This window comes from Larimichthys crocea, chromosome XVIII, assembly GCF_000972845.2.
Source record: "Larimichthys crocea isolate SSNF chromosome XVIII, L_crocea_2.0, whole genome shotgun sequence".
NCBI classification, from domain to species: Eukaryota; Metazoa; Chordata; class Actinopteri; family Sciaenidae; genus Larimichthys; species Larimichthys crocea.
In genome coordinates, this window is record NC_040028.1 from 5,508,048 (window position 1) to 5,521,433 (window position 13,386).

General features: G+C 39.1%; 1 protein-coding gene across 2 annotated transcripts in view; it reads right to left on the reverse strand.

Annotated features, from left to right (window-relative positions):
* Positions 1 to 13,386, reverse strand: part of dpp10 (dipeptidyl peptidase like 10) — a 178,257-nt gene that overhangs the window by 61,925 nt on the left and 102,946 nt on the right. For both annotated transcript variants that reach the window (XM_019276538.2, XM_019276540.2), the window contains exons 2-3: positions 11,836 to 11,950; positions 8,591 to 8,686 (exon numbers count right to left, since the gene is read on the reverse strand). In XM_019276538.2, the coding sequence (XP_019132083.1) occupies positions 8,591 to 8,686; positions 11,836 to 11,950 (211 nt within the window). The remainder of the gene's footprint in view (positions 1 to 8,590; positions 8,687 to 11,835; positions 11,951 to 13,386) is intronic.

Here is a 13,386-nt window from a genome sequence, read left to right on the forward strand (position 1 = left end):
ATCACTGGAAGCTGACAGAAACATGGCTGATTTTGTATTCCTTTTGCCACCATGCTGAGTGGCAGGGGGATAGAGATTAATTGGTGTGATCATGTAACTAATTAAGAAAATGAAAGGAAATCAAGGTGGGTTAATGGCTGAATGTGAGAGGACCCACTGAGCTGGTGAGGTGATGACTCATGTAGTAAAGAAAACCATTCTGCTGGCACATAAACATCTATTTGGCATTGACATGCAATTACTGTATGCTTTACACTTATTAAGAATGCGCCCGCTGTCTTAAGTCCACACACACTTGTGAAATATACCCACGAGCGGACAACTTGAGCTACAGTGCGTGAGTGTATCCACACCCCACCAAACTGCAGCTTGGGTCACAGCCCGTTCACTGGAGGTCTAGCCAAGAGCTTCACATGCATGCCAAATCCTTGAATTAGAATAAAAAGGTGTGGAATGAAAACTGTGATTCACCAAATATTGGCCCACCGTGAGAATAATGGGATGTGTCAGTGCCAAGGTAAGTGGCTCATCCAAGGGGAACATTTGTGGCAAAGATCATCTTGATGTTAAATGCTGTCTCTCTAGTGACGATACCAATGAGCATCAGACAGCGTAGAAACCAGAGACCCTTGATTTTGCCTGTCAGGGCACATACATGCTGTCCTAACCTTGTGAGCTTGTTGGAGCTGTACATTGGCTGTCAGGAAGCTCTGCATATGCTATTTGACACCAAGCAGAAACTTCCATGGCTGTGAAGTGAGACAATGCAAAGTGCCAAAAACTGCAGTTCCTCAAACAGCCACTTGAGGCTGGCTGAGAGACAGCTCTCCATAAGCCCCCATGTTAAAATGTCCAACTTCACAGCAGAAATAAACATGTTTACAGCCTGGTACAAGTAATGGTTTGGTGGAAATGGTCTCTATAGCTAATTTTCCCATTTCTGACTACTATACTGAGAAAATCTTTCTATATAACTCACCCATTCAAACAATTTTAACCCACCGACGCAGAGCATATGCACAACATTCATTTCCCATGTTATTTCATGCTGTCTGAGTGTTTCTTTGCTCTATCTTTTGAAATCAATTTATTTTATCATTGAACATTCCAAGTATTCTTTAAATATCTTGTTTTTGATTACAACAGATCATTATTTTAATTTTTCTTTCATACTTTATGAACAAAAGGTTTTTGTATTACTATCAAGAAACTATTAAGTTAACACACATGGGTCAAAAATGATACATTCATCCAAGTGTGATTTAAAATTAAATGACTTAATACTATAATAATAATCTGTTTCAAATACTTACTTCAGCTGTGAACGGGGCCAAACACTCGCTGAAGCTCAAAGTGAACTCTTCATTTGTCCAACTGTCTAAAAGCCCCCAAAAAATATTTGCCATCGTATATCACATAGAAAAGTAGAAACTGACATAAATGAAAAAAAAATTATGTATTTATTAGAAGAATACTTGCTGCCAATCAACTCTGTTTAATGTATATTTTGTTTTTGTGTAATGTTATGGGAAGGTCTAATTAGTAAGAGCTATTACAGCAGAAAACGTGTTCCTCATGTCAGTCTTTACACTTTATTTATTTACTTGCTTATTTACTGTATTTTGTGGTTCATGGTTTGAGATGTGAAACAGCGTGAACTCTAAGTTTTCTGTCAATCAAACTAGCTATTATTTCATTATGATGTGTTATATATGCAAATAAATAGCATTTGCATATACCCCCCACCAGGGGAGTAAATATAGACAGGCAGTGTGGTTGCAGCGGTGCCTGTAGGAGGCATGCCAATGTGTTGTGTAAGAACAGGTCCTTACAAGACTGTCACCTCAGAAATACAGCTGAGCCATATAAACTAAAAAATACATTCAATTAAATTAATAATTTCATGTCTTATTTTCAATGGTATTTCTGTAATATAAAGATAAGTGTTGATGATTGTATGTTGATATGCCATTAAATTGCCTATGAGCACTATATAAATGTGGGAGTGAAGCAGATAATCTGTTGAATGAAAATTTGGATTTTGCATTAGTTGAACCAGCATTAGTCAGATTATGTCAGTAATTAAGCAGAGGCAGGAAAGCGTTTATCATTGTCAACGACTTGACACACACTACTGAAGATACTGTATGACTTTCTTCAGCACCTCCCATTACTACATTTACATTTTTCAGCATCATTTTCCACACAATTTTGTTATGGCATTTTTTGCACCTGTTAGCACATAAAGCAATCACATGTATAAATATAAATGTAGAAGAACTCTTGCCTTTCCATGTCCCCCATGGGAAGAAACAGCTTGGAAAGGTGCAAAATAAACTCTACATTATTACCATAATTAGCAAAACAGGCCACATTCATTAAGAGAGTCATTAAGTGCAATATGTGTTATGGAGATAGTGATAGTGATGCAGTGGTATGGTAGTTGCTCCATCTATTACAGAAAAACACTTAGTTTAAGTAGTAGAGCTTTTCAGCAGCAACCCGGTTTCATTTTCACATAATTACATGTGTTTATTTCTGAGAGCTGTTTAGAAAAATTAATGCATCGAAACAGTCCAGTGGGGATTTATTAATCTGTCAGAATCAAGCCTGCTTTTCACATAATACAAAAGCTGAATTTGAAAAGAAAATTGACAGACCGTGCAGCTGACTAGTAATCGGGGAAGTCGAATGGTAATTCGTAGGAGGTGAACAGTATTGACAGCTAAAGGCTCAATAATGGATTTACAGAGATTACTGTGTACTGACCACTTATTGAGGTGAGCAATGATAAGAATGAGCAAGGGGAAGAGTGCACACAGCTGCATACACACCTCCCAAAGTCTCTCATATGATTCCTTAAACCTGCTCCTACAAACCTGATATACTTCGGGATTAAATTATAAAGAAAAACATATAACATTAAGAATAATTGAGAAATTGATCTGTTAAATAAGGAACAATCAACTGAACTAGGAGACATCTAGCACATTTTTTTTAAATGATAACACCGATGGATACCACCACATATGTATTTCTTTTTTTCCATTTGGACAATGTCAAACTGTTGACCTTGTCCAACTGTCTGCTGCCAGAATTCAGAAATCAATGTGTGTTTGAAGTGAAGCATTGTTTCACATTGCAGTTTGGTCAGTGGACCTACGCTTCAAACTATGATGCTGTAGGTAACCGTCTAGAATCCTGAATGTTTGATGTGCTGTTGAAGGCATCTGACATAGTGTAAAGACCAAGAAAGTCCAGAAGTGGAAGCAGTTGGGGTGTATGGATGAGTTAAAGAAACACAGGACTTTCATCCAGGCAACAGCTGTTCTTGCCTATGCAAACCCAAAAGTAAATGTTTATCATATGCTATGTACAAAAATCAGCCACCTAATATTGAGTAGGTCACCCTTTTGCCGCCAAACAAGCCCTGACCTGTCAAGGGATGGACACTAGACCTCTGAAGGTGTGCTGTGGTATTTGGCACCAAGACATTAGTAGCAGATCCTTTCAGTCCTGTAAGCTGTGAGGTCGGGCCTCCATGGATCAGACTTGCACATTCCACAGATGCACAAATGTATTGAGATCTGACTTCAGAGGCCAAGTCAACACCTTGAATTCACTGTGTTCCTCAGACCATTTCTAAACTATTTCTGCTTTGTGGCAGGGCACGTTATCCTGCTGAAAGAGGCCACTGCCATCAAAGAATACTGTTTCCTTAAAAGGGTCTGCAACAATGCTTTAGGTAGGTGGTATGAGTCAAAGTAACATTCTTTGCTCCTCAAGTGCAATGAGCCTTGGCTGCTTATGGCCCTGTTCTTTTGATAGGTACTGACCACCGCAGAGCAAGAAAAACCCCACAAGAGCTGCAATTTTCTTGATATCTAGCCATCACAATTTGGCCTTTGTCAAAGTTGCTCAAATCCTCTCGCTTGGCCATTATAGCTTCTTCTAACATATCCATTTAAAGGACAAAATCTTTATTTGCTACTTAGTATGTCCCATCCACATGATAACGATATCATCTGTGTTATTCACTTCATCTATCATTGGTATTATGGCTGATCGGTGTAAGTTACATTACTTCCTGTTTAAGCGTGAGATGTTTCTCAGCGAGCTTTATTTTTAATGTGTGACTGGACATATGCATATTTCTGTTTTGATTCCCATGGCTGAATTTATTACTAGATCTAAACTGACCAATTTGAAAATAAAGGCATTTTTACTGATTAAAAGAGAGCGCCATTTCTTGTGATTTTTGTGTCTATATGTATCCTTATTCAAAGAGCATCTCAAACAAACTGAATGCAGAAACTGCTCCTAAATGTAATGAGTTAGGAGTGAAAATGTGTACATTACTTGCATGGATTTGACCCTTGAAGATTTTTTGAAGCTAGCTGTAGCGAGCTACCAACATAGTTCCTTTGTAAGAGCCGAGCCTCTGACTGATTTTGAGACTCACTTCAAACTCCAGTTCTTTCCATTTTATACTGAAGTTTCTCTCCTTCTTCCTCTTCTCTCCACACATTTGTGAAGTTGAGGCATGCGGTCTCAGGAGAAGCACATATTCTTTTAGCTCAAGCTGAATTTTTTTCAACTCACATAAACCGGTCTTTGCTTCGATTTACGCCACAAGGGAATTTGCATTCACTCATCTTTGCATGGATTTCATGGGCAATCATCCCCCCTCTGAAATTCATTTCATATTCAGTCTGAATACACCTTGAGTCTTCAACAGTAGAAAATGTTGGAATGAATGCCACATGTATACCATGCTATGTGCTATATCTTCTTATAAAACTGTGCTCAGTGGCTATTGAAAACACAAGGTACTGTTTCACTGGATATGAAAGGTTGAGACAGGAAAAAATGTGTAAAAATGTTACTCCACTTCAGTGACTGTCTATTACGTGAACAGTTTCTGGCTTTGAGAGCTTAAGTGAGCCAACTGGTGTGTTATTTTCTCCAGACTGGGCCAATGTACGTACAATATGATGCCTCCTTCTCACCAGATTGTCACTGACAGGCTAGGGGTTCCCAGCTTGCAATAGGAGCATGCAACAACGCTGATGGAGAGTGATGCTCACTAAATCATGTGTGGCAGCAGCTGAATCCGACTTTCTCAATCACATGTAAAACAGACACGCATTCACAACAGCTAGAGAAGACTATGTTATTTTTTTGCACATGTGCTCGACATTAACCAGATGTCTCTCTATAATCTCAGTAGAGATCTTCATCAATAACATAGCCAGCAGATGTGTCACTACAACACTACAGACTACACCATTCTGTGAATGTATGCCTTTTTTAATGATAGTAAATATGTATATCTGTGTGAGAAAGACTCTAATAAATGTACTATTTCTTATCTAATAGCAATGCTAAGTGGTGTAATTGATTTAATGATGCATGGTCCAATCAAGAGATGCTCATTCACCAGTCCAAACAGATAATTAGGGGTTATAGTCGTCATCATCATCACCGTGTTTAAGAGGTGAGACATTTCAAAGAAACAATGTCCTGTGAAAAACTGGCTCCATTACCGCAGAGATGCAGGTGTACCTAATGAATCACAGTGCTCTGAGCAGCAGATCTAATCCATAATGATGCACTCCATTTGACTAATCATCAAGTTGTAATGTCAGATTGTAGTAACTCATCCATCTGGAACTTTATATTGGCATTCATTTAACTGATGTATGAATCATAGTCACCAGCAGAGTTGGATATTTATCATTACTCTACAGTCACTTTCACACCCATAGTTTGGTTCATTTGTTGCCGACCAAGGAAACAAATGGCACTCTTACCATCTATTGTTCACACCAACTTATTACAAAGAGACTAGGAGGCATTGACCTTATGTCTTTCAGGAACTTTCTCTTTTAACTTCCTGTCCACATGGGAAGTGTGAATATTAGTGACGGAAAGTTGGGTTCTTTTTAATGAGCCAGATCATTTGACTCAGCTCACCAAGAAGAGCCGGCTCTTTCGACTTCCAAACGACTCTTCATTTGACCACTTATGCTTTTTATAATTCAGACAAATTTAGCGCTGTTTTGACTTATGATTTGGATGTGTACCCATATATCACTTCAGTTATTCAAAAACATCCTTTATACTGAAGTATTCAAAAGTAAAAATTATATTTTCTAATATCAAATTATGTGTTTGGTTGCACAACATGAACATGACATTCAGTCACTTCATGCATGGAGCACTTGTAGTTGCAACGCAATACTTTTTTACAAAGAAAAAAAAAACGGTCATGGATGGGAGCCGGCTCCCATCGTTCACTTAAAAGAAGAAGAACATGAGAGACTTTCGTTCATAGAAGTCCAAGAAAAATCAACTGCTATTTATGTAGCTGCACTAATTAGTTTCTCCCACACAACAGTGGGATCATCTAGTAATGTTACTGTTATAATAGTCATGGTGACTGACCAGGATAGGTTTAAATTTTATTAGAATTACACTATTACACATAGTCCAGACATCCATTAAACAGGATTATTATCCTACATTATATTATCATCCATCCATTTTCCATAACCGCTTATACTTAATCAAGGTCACACAGGCCTGGAGCCAATAATCCCAGCTGCCATTGGGCAAAGACAGGGTACACCCTGAATAAGTCACCAGTTCATCACATGGCTGACAAAAAAACATTCATGCTCATATTCATACCTTTGAGCAGTTTAGAGTCACCAGTTAACATGCATGTCTTTGGACTGTGGGGGGAAGCCGGAGAACCCACGCAGACACAAGGAGAACATGTACGCTCTACACATAAAGGCCCCAGGTGGCGTTCAAACCAGGAACTTGTGAGGCAACAATGCTAAGCACTGTACCACTATGCCACGCCATAATCATCTTATCTGCTTGGGCGAAAAGATGTTTCAATTGATACTCATAAAGCTGCTTTCAGACCAACAAAGTAAAAATCAGCTAATTTAATGATAATTTGTGAATATTGTTATTAATGCTAATCACTGCATCATCGCACTGCTAAATGATATATGAATGAATGATAGCTCTTAGAATACTGTAGCAACATTGAGCTGCAGCACATAGTAACCTAGGTGAGTGAGATGTAAGCTCATATTGAACATAGCTTTGCATCAATGATCCTTTTAATCCAATATCTGCTGTGTTATCAGGTCATGACCTCAAAAACATGTGTGTTCTCAGTTTGAAATGGACAGCAGAACTGATCAGGACCAAGGCCTTAAACAAAGTAAACCACATGCCAATATATCCAATTTGCACTTGACTATTCATTAGATCATATGATATACCCATTCAGATGATCTCTGATGTCAACAGAGATGAAAGACTTTCAACTAAAAACCTCCAAAGCCTCTGACTTAGGGAAAAAAAAAATCTCATTTTTGCTCCAAATCCTTGTGATCAATCTTTCCTCTCACCCGTCTGTCTGTTATCTTCCCCCATTTGTCTGGGGTCTATTTTGCCCCATCCATCCACAAACCACCCTATAAAGCTGACTTTTCTGACTGCCTCATCGCACAACATCGGTGCTCTCTCTGTCTAGCCTGAGGTCAGCTCAGGGAATGAGATGGCGTTACGAAGATAGTGGAAAAATGTCACCCAGGAATGAAATATTGATGGACAGAAAGGCCTTGCCTTTTTCCCTTGCCCTGAGGCGCGGACTGAGAGTCACGCAGTTGATGGGCAACGAAGAGGAAAGCCAAAACAAACACTAATCTGCAGGAAAGGAGACAGACTGAGAGCGGGAAAGCCACAATCCTGTCCATCCATTTCCTCTGAGGCATCGTTATCTTCTCCCTCCCTGAAGCAAACCATAATCAGATTCTCTTGCACTTCACTTGATGTGGTTTATTTCCAGCCAAGGATTAGCATATGATCCCCTTCAGGCAAATAAGGAATCAATACAATGTAAATAAGGAGAGGGAAAATAAATTCAAACACATGCATTTGCATAACTACATGCAAGGTAAAGCTAGGGTGAAACATGCCAGACTTGTTTAAAACTGAACTGTCTACTTGCTGTTTCAGTGAGCCTCAATTACAGAGACAGCAGAGAAAGATGTCCCCCATCTGCTGCTGAACAAAAGCAGCGCTGTTGTTTGCTTTTGCAAAGCAAACTCAGAACTCATCGAAATGTCATTCAATGTCAAGTAAGATTCAAGATGTGTTTTGTATAAATATATGTATGGCAGCATGAAGTAGGGAACCGGCAATGTAGGCACTTTACCAGACTGTCACTCAAGTCATTGAATAATTCAAAAGTAGTAACAACTACGCCACATTCGTGCTGATTTTGTCATTCTATCGAACAGACAGGCAACAAAGCCTGATGACAGCTTGATCTGTGATTAGAGGAAAACAAAGAACTTCTTTGGAGCCAATTTCACATTAATCTTTATAAAAGCAGAAATCTCCTTAAAGCCAATGATCGATGTATAAAAAATACACAATGCATTTTTTTTATTTCATTTGTATCTTTCTTTTCAATGCCACACTCATTTCCATCCAGGACTTAAGGAATTAGCAGGAAATCTCTGAATTCCAGCAGGTACAGTCAATGTTGTGGATTACTCACCATTGATCCATTTGGCCTCTGGGTCATGTGCCTTGAACTCAGGTTTGAATAGATCCTCCACAGTCAGTTTGGTGTCACTTCCAGCTTGGTTGTCAACTAAAAATAAAAAGAAGTCATAAATTGGTAAATTGCCTAACATTTTTAGTCAAAAGCAAGTATCACATGGGTGTGAAGTGCTCTCCACTAATCAGAGACATTTCACATTCCAGCATGCACATAGGTCAAAATCAATCTCCAGCGTTTATTGAACTTGGGATTCACGTCCACCTGACATTAAGATGTTTTCCCCACATTGAATCATCAAAGGAAAGTAACATCTTTAAATGCATGACACTGGGCTTAAAAAGCATGCATTGCCATGTCTTTATGTAAGTGCTAGACTAAGCTTTCAAAAGCCAGGTAGTGCAGGTGCACTTACCATAATGTAGTGATGCAGACATTGCATACAGCATTTTTACATTATACTCAGTGATCCGGCCAAAATAAAATATCACATATATTTGCACAAAAATACAAAGCAAAAAAGAGGTGAAACACAACCACAATCTCGAAACCCATCAGCAATCGCTGGATGACAGTTCAGCTTTTTTAAAAATCCATCTACATAAATTTGTAGATATCTATTTATAGAGATTAGTAGAAATGTGTCTTTCTCTTCTCCGAAATCTGTTATCCGATTACTGGATATCTGCTGGCTTCCCTGAAACATTGGCAGTTGCCCCCACAGACAAGCCAATTGATTCTGGGATCGTCATGCATGCAACCAAAGCTGGTTTAAACATGATTGGTCAACACTACTTGGACCACAAATGGCGGATATTTGTTTATCTGGTTATATGTATAATGTGAAAGGGTCACTTACAGTATAGTGATGGTCAAACAGAGAAACATCACCCACTTGTACTGAGTGTTTTAGTTACTTTTAGTTTTTTGTTCAACTGTTTGCATAATTGTCTGTAGTTCATTTGTTGTCTTCTTAGAAATCCACTGCAGGCAACCAGCTGACCGGATAGACAAGATTAAAGACTAGCTAACACTGAACAGTGAACATCTGGCAAACTAAGGAGCAAAAAGGAGAGTGAAAATTGGACTTGGCAAGAAACACACTTAAATACTTCTGCCCCCTAATGGCTTAAAGTTGATAAATGTAAAGTTTAGAAGTAGATTTCTGCCTAATTAAAGGTTGCAGTGGCTACACAGTACATACATACATCCAGCTATGTCAAATTTACACAAAGGCACTTACACACTAAGCAATGCATAGGAATAAAAAAGATGCAGACAGAATGTCATTTCATATGTTCATTAACGTGATCATTACTGGGCTAGAAAATTCTCAAGCTGTTCCACTGTTGCCCCTGGAAGTTTCATTTTTAATTATGAAATGTTATGCCTTTAGCAGGAAAGGAAAAAAAAAACAAAAACAACAAAAAAACATGCCAATTGTAAGCTCCTTCTGAATAGGACAGCTGCTGATTGTGAGCTGAATAGGAGGGCCAAGTCATTTTGAATGTCAGCCATGTTGGCTTTCCTTGATAACTCCACACAGCATGTTTGTTTATGGAGGCAATGAAAGTCTAACCAACCGTAGCCTACCCCAGGGGAGACTGTGGCTGCATGGACAGTGGATTGTAATAATTTTACATCTGAGTAACATTTTGGTTTTTCTCTCCTAATTTTGGAAGCATAGTGAATACAGTGTACAATAGTATTGAAATAGCCAAAGAGAATTGATAGCTACAAAGTATTCTGTGATATAGAGACTCTGGGTTAGAGGTCTGAGGGGTCTCAGACAGTTTTGAGTGGTGTGTGTACCTCTAGCATAACACTGGGCTTTGATATAAACAATACTCAATATAGATGACACAGACATAATACTTTAAAAGCTGCAGTGATCTGTTTTTGTTCATAATAGTTGAAAAAAAGTTGTAAAAAGTTGTGTTTCTGGTAACCTGACAAATATGAGTCAGTCATTGTTCACTCTCTTTTTACCTCTAGTTTGTCGCCAGCACCTCTAGAGAAAAATATCTGGCTCTTTAGCTCCTAAATTCTCCACTTTGTTCACCAGACAGTTGCTAACTTTGTTAGTGCACACTGAGACACGGTCACACTAACACTTTTGTACCATTTGGTGCTGCTCGGGTAGCAGGGTGAATCAAAGTGCACCAAAGTAAGGCGAGACTGAACCTCACTGAAACAGTACAGAAACTAAAACAGTCGAACCAAAACAGAGACCTGCTAAAATACTGTAAACTTTATGGGAAGTGCAGATTTGTTGCTGTTTCTTTGCAGTTTTGTCACCAAGAACAACCCCTTTACAGCGATAAATATCGATTAACACAGCTGTAAGTTCAGCTATTTAAGCAAACATCAGCAGTGAAAAGCCACAGCTCTTCATTTACTAGGTTATGGAAATCAGTTTGACATATTCTTAAAACCACATCCTCAGCATTCAACATATTTTAGATTTGATAGAGGGCTGAACCAATCAGATACCTCCTTCAGGTGTGCATACTCCACCAATATGGATTTTTGTTCAAGTTAAATGCAAAATTCTTACAGCTAAACCTTATCTTTGGTAACTTGGTTGTAGTTGTAGGTCAGACTGTTCTCACTCCCAATTCATCAGATAGTGCTGTTTGTACAGCACGCTTCAAAATATGACACTGGAGTTAACCCTCTGGTATCATGTTTGGATGCACCTGTACAGTATAGCTGTGGTTTGATGTGATGTGATGATTGATGTCATGTCATATAAATAGCGAGACAAGTCAGGTGGATGGATCGGTCAAACAAACGCAGGGAAGTGGCTGTTTGGGTCCCATGTAAAATCAAAGTAAATGTTGCTTTCTTTGAATAACTTAAACTAAACAACCAGTTTTGGTGACTAAACCTAACTTAAGTGCAACAGCTGCACAATGTTAACAACACAAGCAATAGTATTTAAAGTCAAACTGAATGTTTATCCTTGTTCACACAGCCTGTGTATCCAGAAATTATGCTAAGGTGTCATATTTTTACACATATTTTTCACTCTGACCAAGTGGCAGTATTTGAGTTGGGAGTGAGAATGTTTTGGAACTGCAGAGTTGCATGATTGTGCAACACCCTCTACATCACACATAGTAATTTGATCATTGCCAATGCAGGAAAGTTGAAGCTTTAATGCCTTAGTCCTTTTGCAAGCTATTCTGACATGATATGACATTTTACATTCTGTAGTTGTTTTTGTAACATTTGCAGACCTGGTGTGAGGAGGATGACAGACATGGTGATGAGGGAACAGACCACCAGGATGACCAGCAGAGCGATGGCAATCCCTTTCCAGTTCCTCTGAGGCGGACTCACTCCACCCAGGTCCTGTAGAGAAAGTGGAAAAGAAAGATATTGAAGTTTACTTTGTCTCTTAAGTTTGACAGTTGTGATGTTTAACAACGCTATTGTTGCCACAATGTCTTTAAAGGCCAGATAATCATGTGAAACCGAATGTAACGTGAAAAGCAAAATATTTGTTCAGAGGTTAACACAACCACATATTTTACACACCGTACACTGTATGCTGCTTACAGAAACTATTAACATGAGTCACATTGAGGTTTTATTTCCACTCCAATTTCCTGCAGAGTAAAGGATTTAAATGGAGGGCTTTGCTGTTTTGGATTTGTGTTTCCATGCTGAAAAACCAGAAAGTATTTGCATGGTTCAGTCACTGCTTGTACTACCCTTTGCTTGGAATCAAACCTACCGACCTGTGAAAAACACATACTTTCTGCCAGGGCCAGGAGTCGCACTTTTTGCAGCTGAGCTGGATGTCGTGTGTTATGACCCTCAGACGGAGTTGTTTCTACATCGTTTGCAGATAAGGGATACAATAGGCATTTGCATTCAAGGGCTCTGTTGGTCAAACTGCCTGCGAAAAGCTTAGTCTGGAGAATCTGAGTGACCGTAGAGCACACCATGTGTGATATTATCTCCAGTGAAAAAGCTCTCCAGGAGAGTTTGTAAAGCTTTGCCTGCAACTCCATCTCTGAGTCCTGGTATTAGAGGGTCTTAAACTGGGTTTTCCACCACATCTGCTGCCTCTGATAAGGTGAATTAAGCCCCTACCCCCTATAAATTTCTTCTCATCGCAGCTTCTCTTGGCCTCAATTACCCATAAAACCCTGCAGGTAAAATACAGTGATCACTGGCCAAGCAACCCACTACTAAACCTTGATTGACTGGAGGGAAGGAGGGAGAAAATGATTGCCAATTAGACCTATAGGTTCCGCTTTCACAAAGAAACTTCTTCTCCTCTCTTTCATTTCAGATTTTTTCTGACAACCGTCTCTTAAGTACCTCACATGGTGGCTTAAAAGCAGTTTACCTTTTTCATATCATGCCTGGAAATGCCACATATACTGACTCATGAGTTATGACTGCGCCTCCAATTGTTTCCCACAGAGTCTCTGCAAATCTCCTTCTGAGTAACACATGGACACGAAAGCACACTCAATTCTCCTTCAGAGTACATAAGACTTTTCCAAGACCGCAGACAGTATTACATGAATGCAGTGTTACATTATTCACAGCCCCCGTTGGAGTCATAAGACTGATCTATTATCAGGACTTGGGCTGCTGCTCATTTCATTAATACCACAAAACGCTGATGTGTCCTTGAAAACTGACAGCAACTCTAAATTGCCCTTGTGCTTCCATGCATGAGATTCTTTCTGCCTCTCTTTTTTTCACTTTTTCTCAATCTAATTTTCTCCCCCATTTTCCTATTTAGCCACATTTTAATCATCATCCTCAAT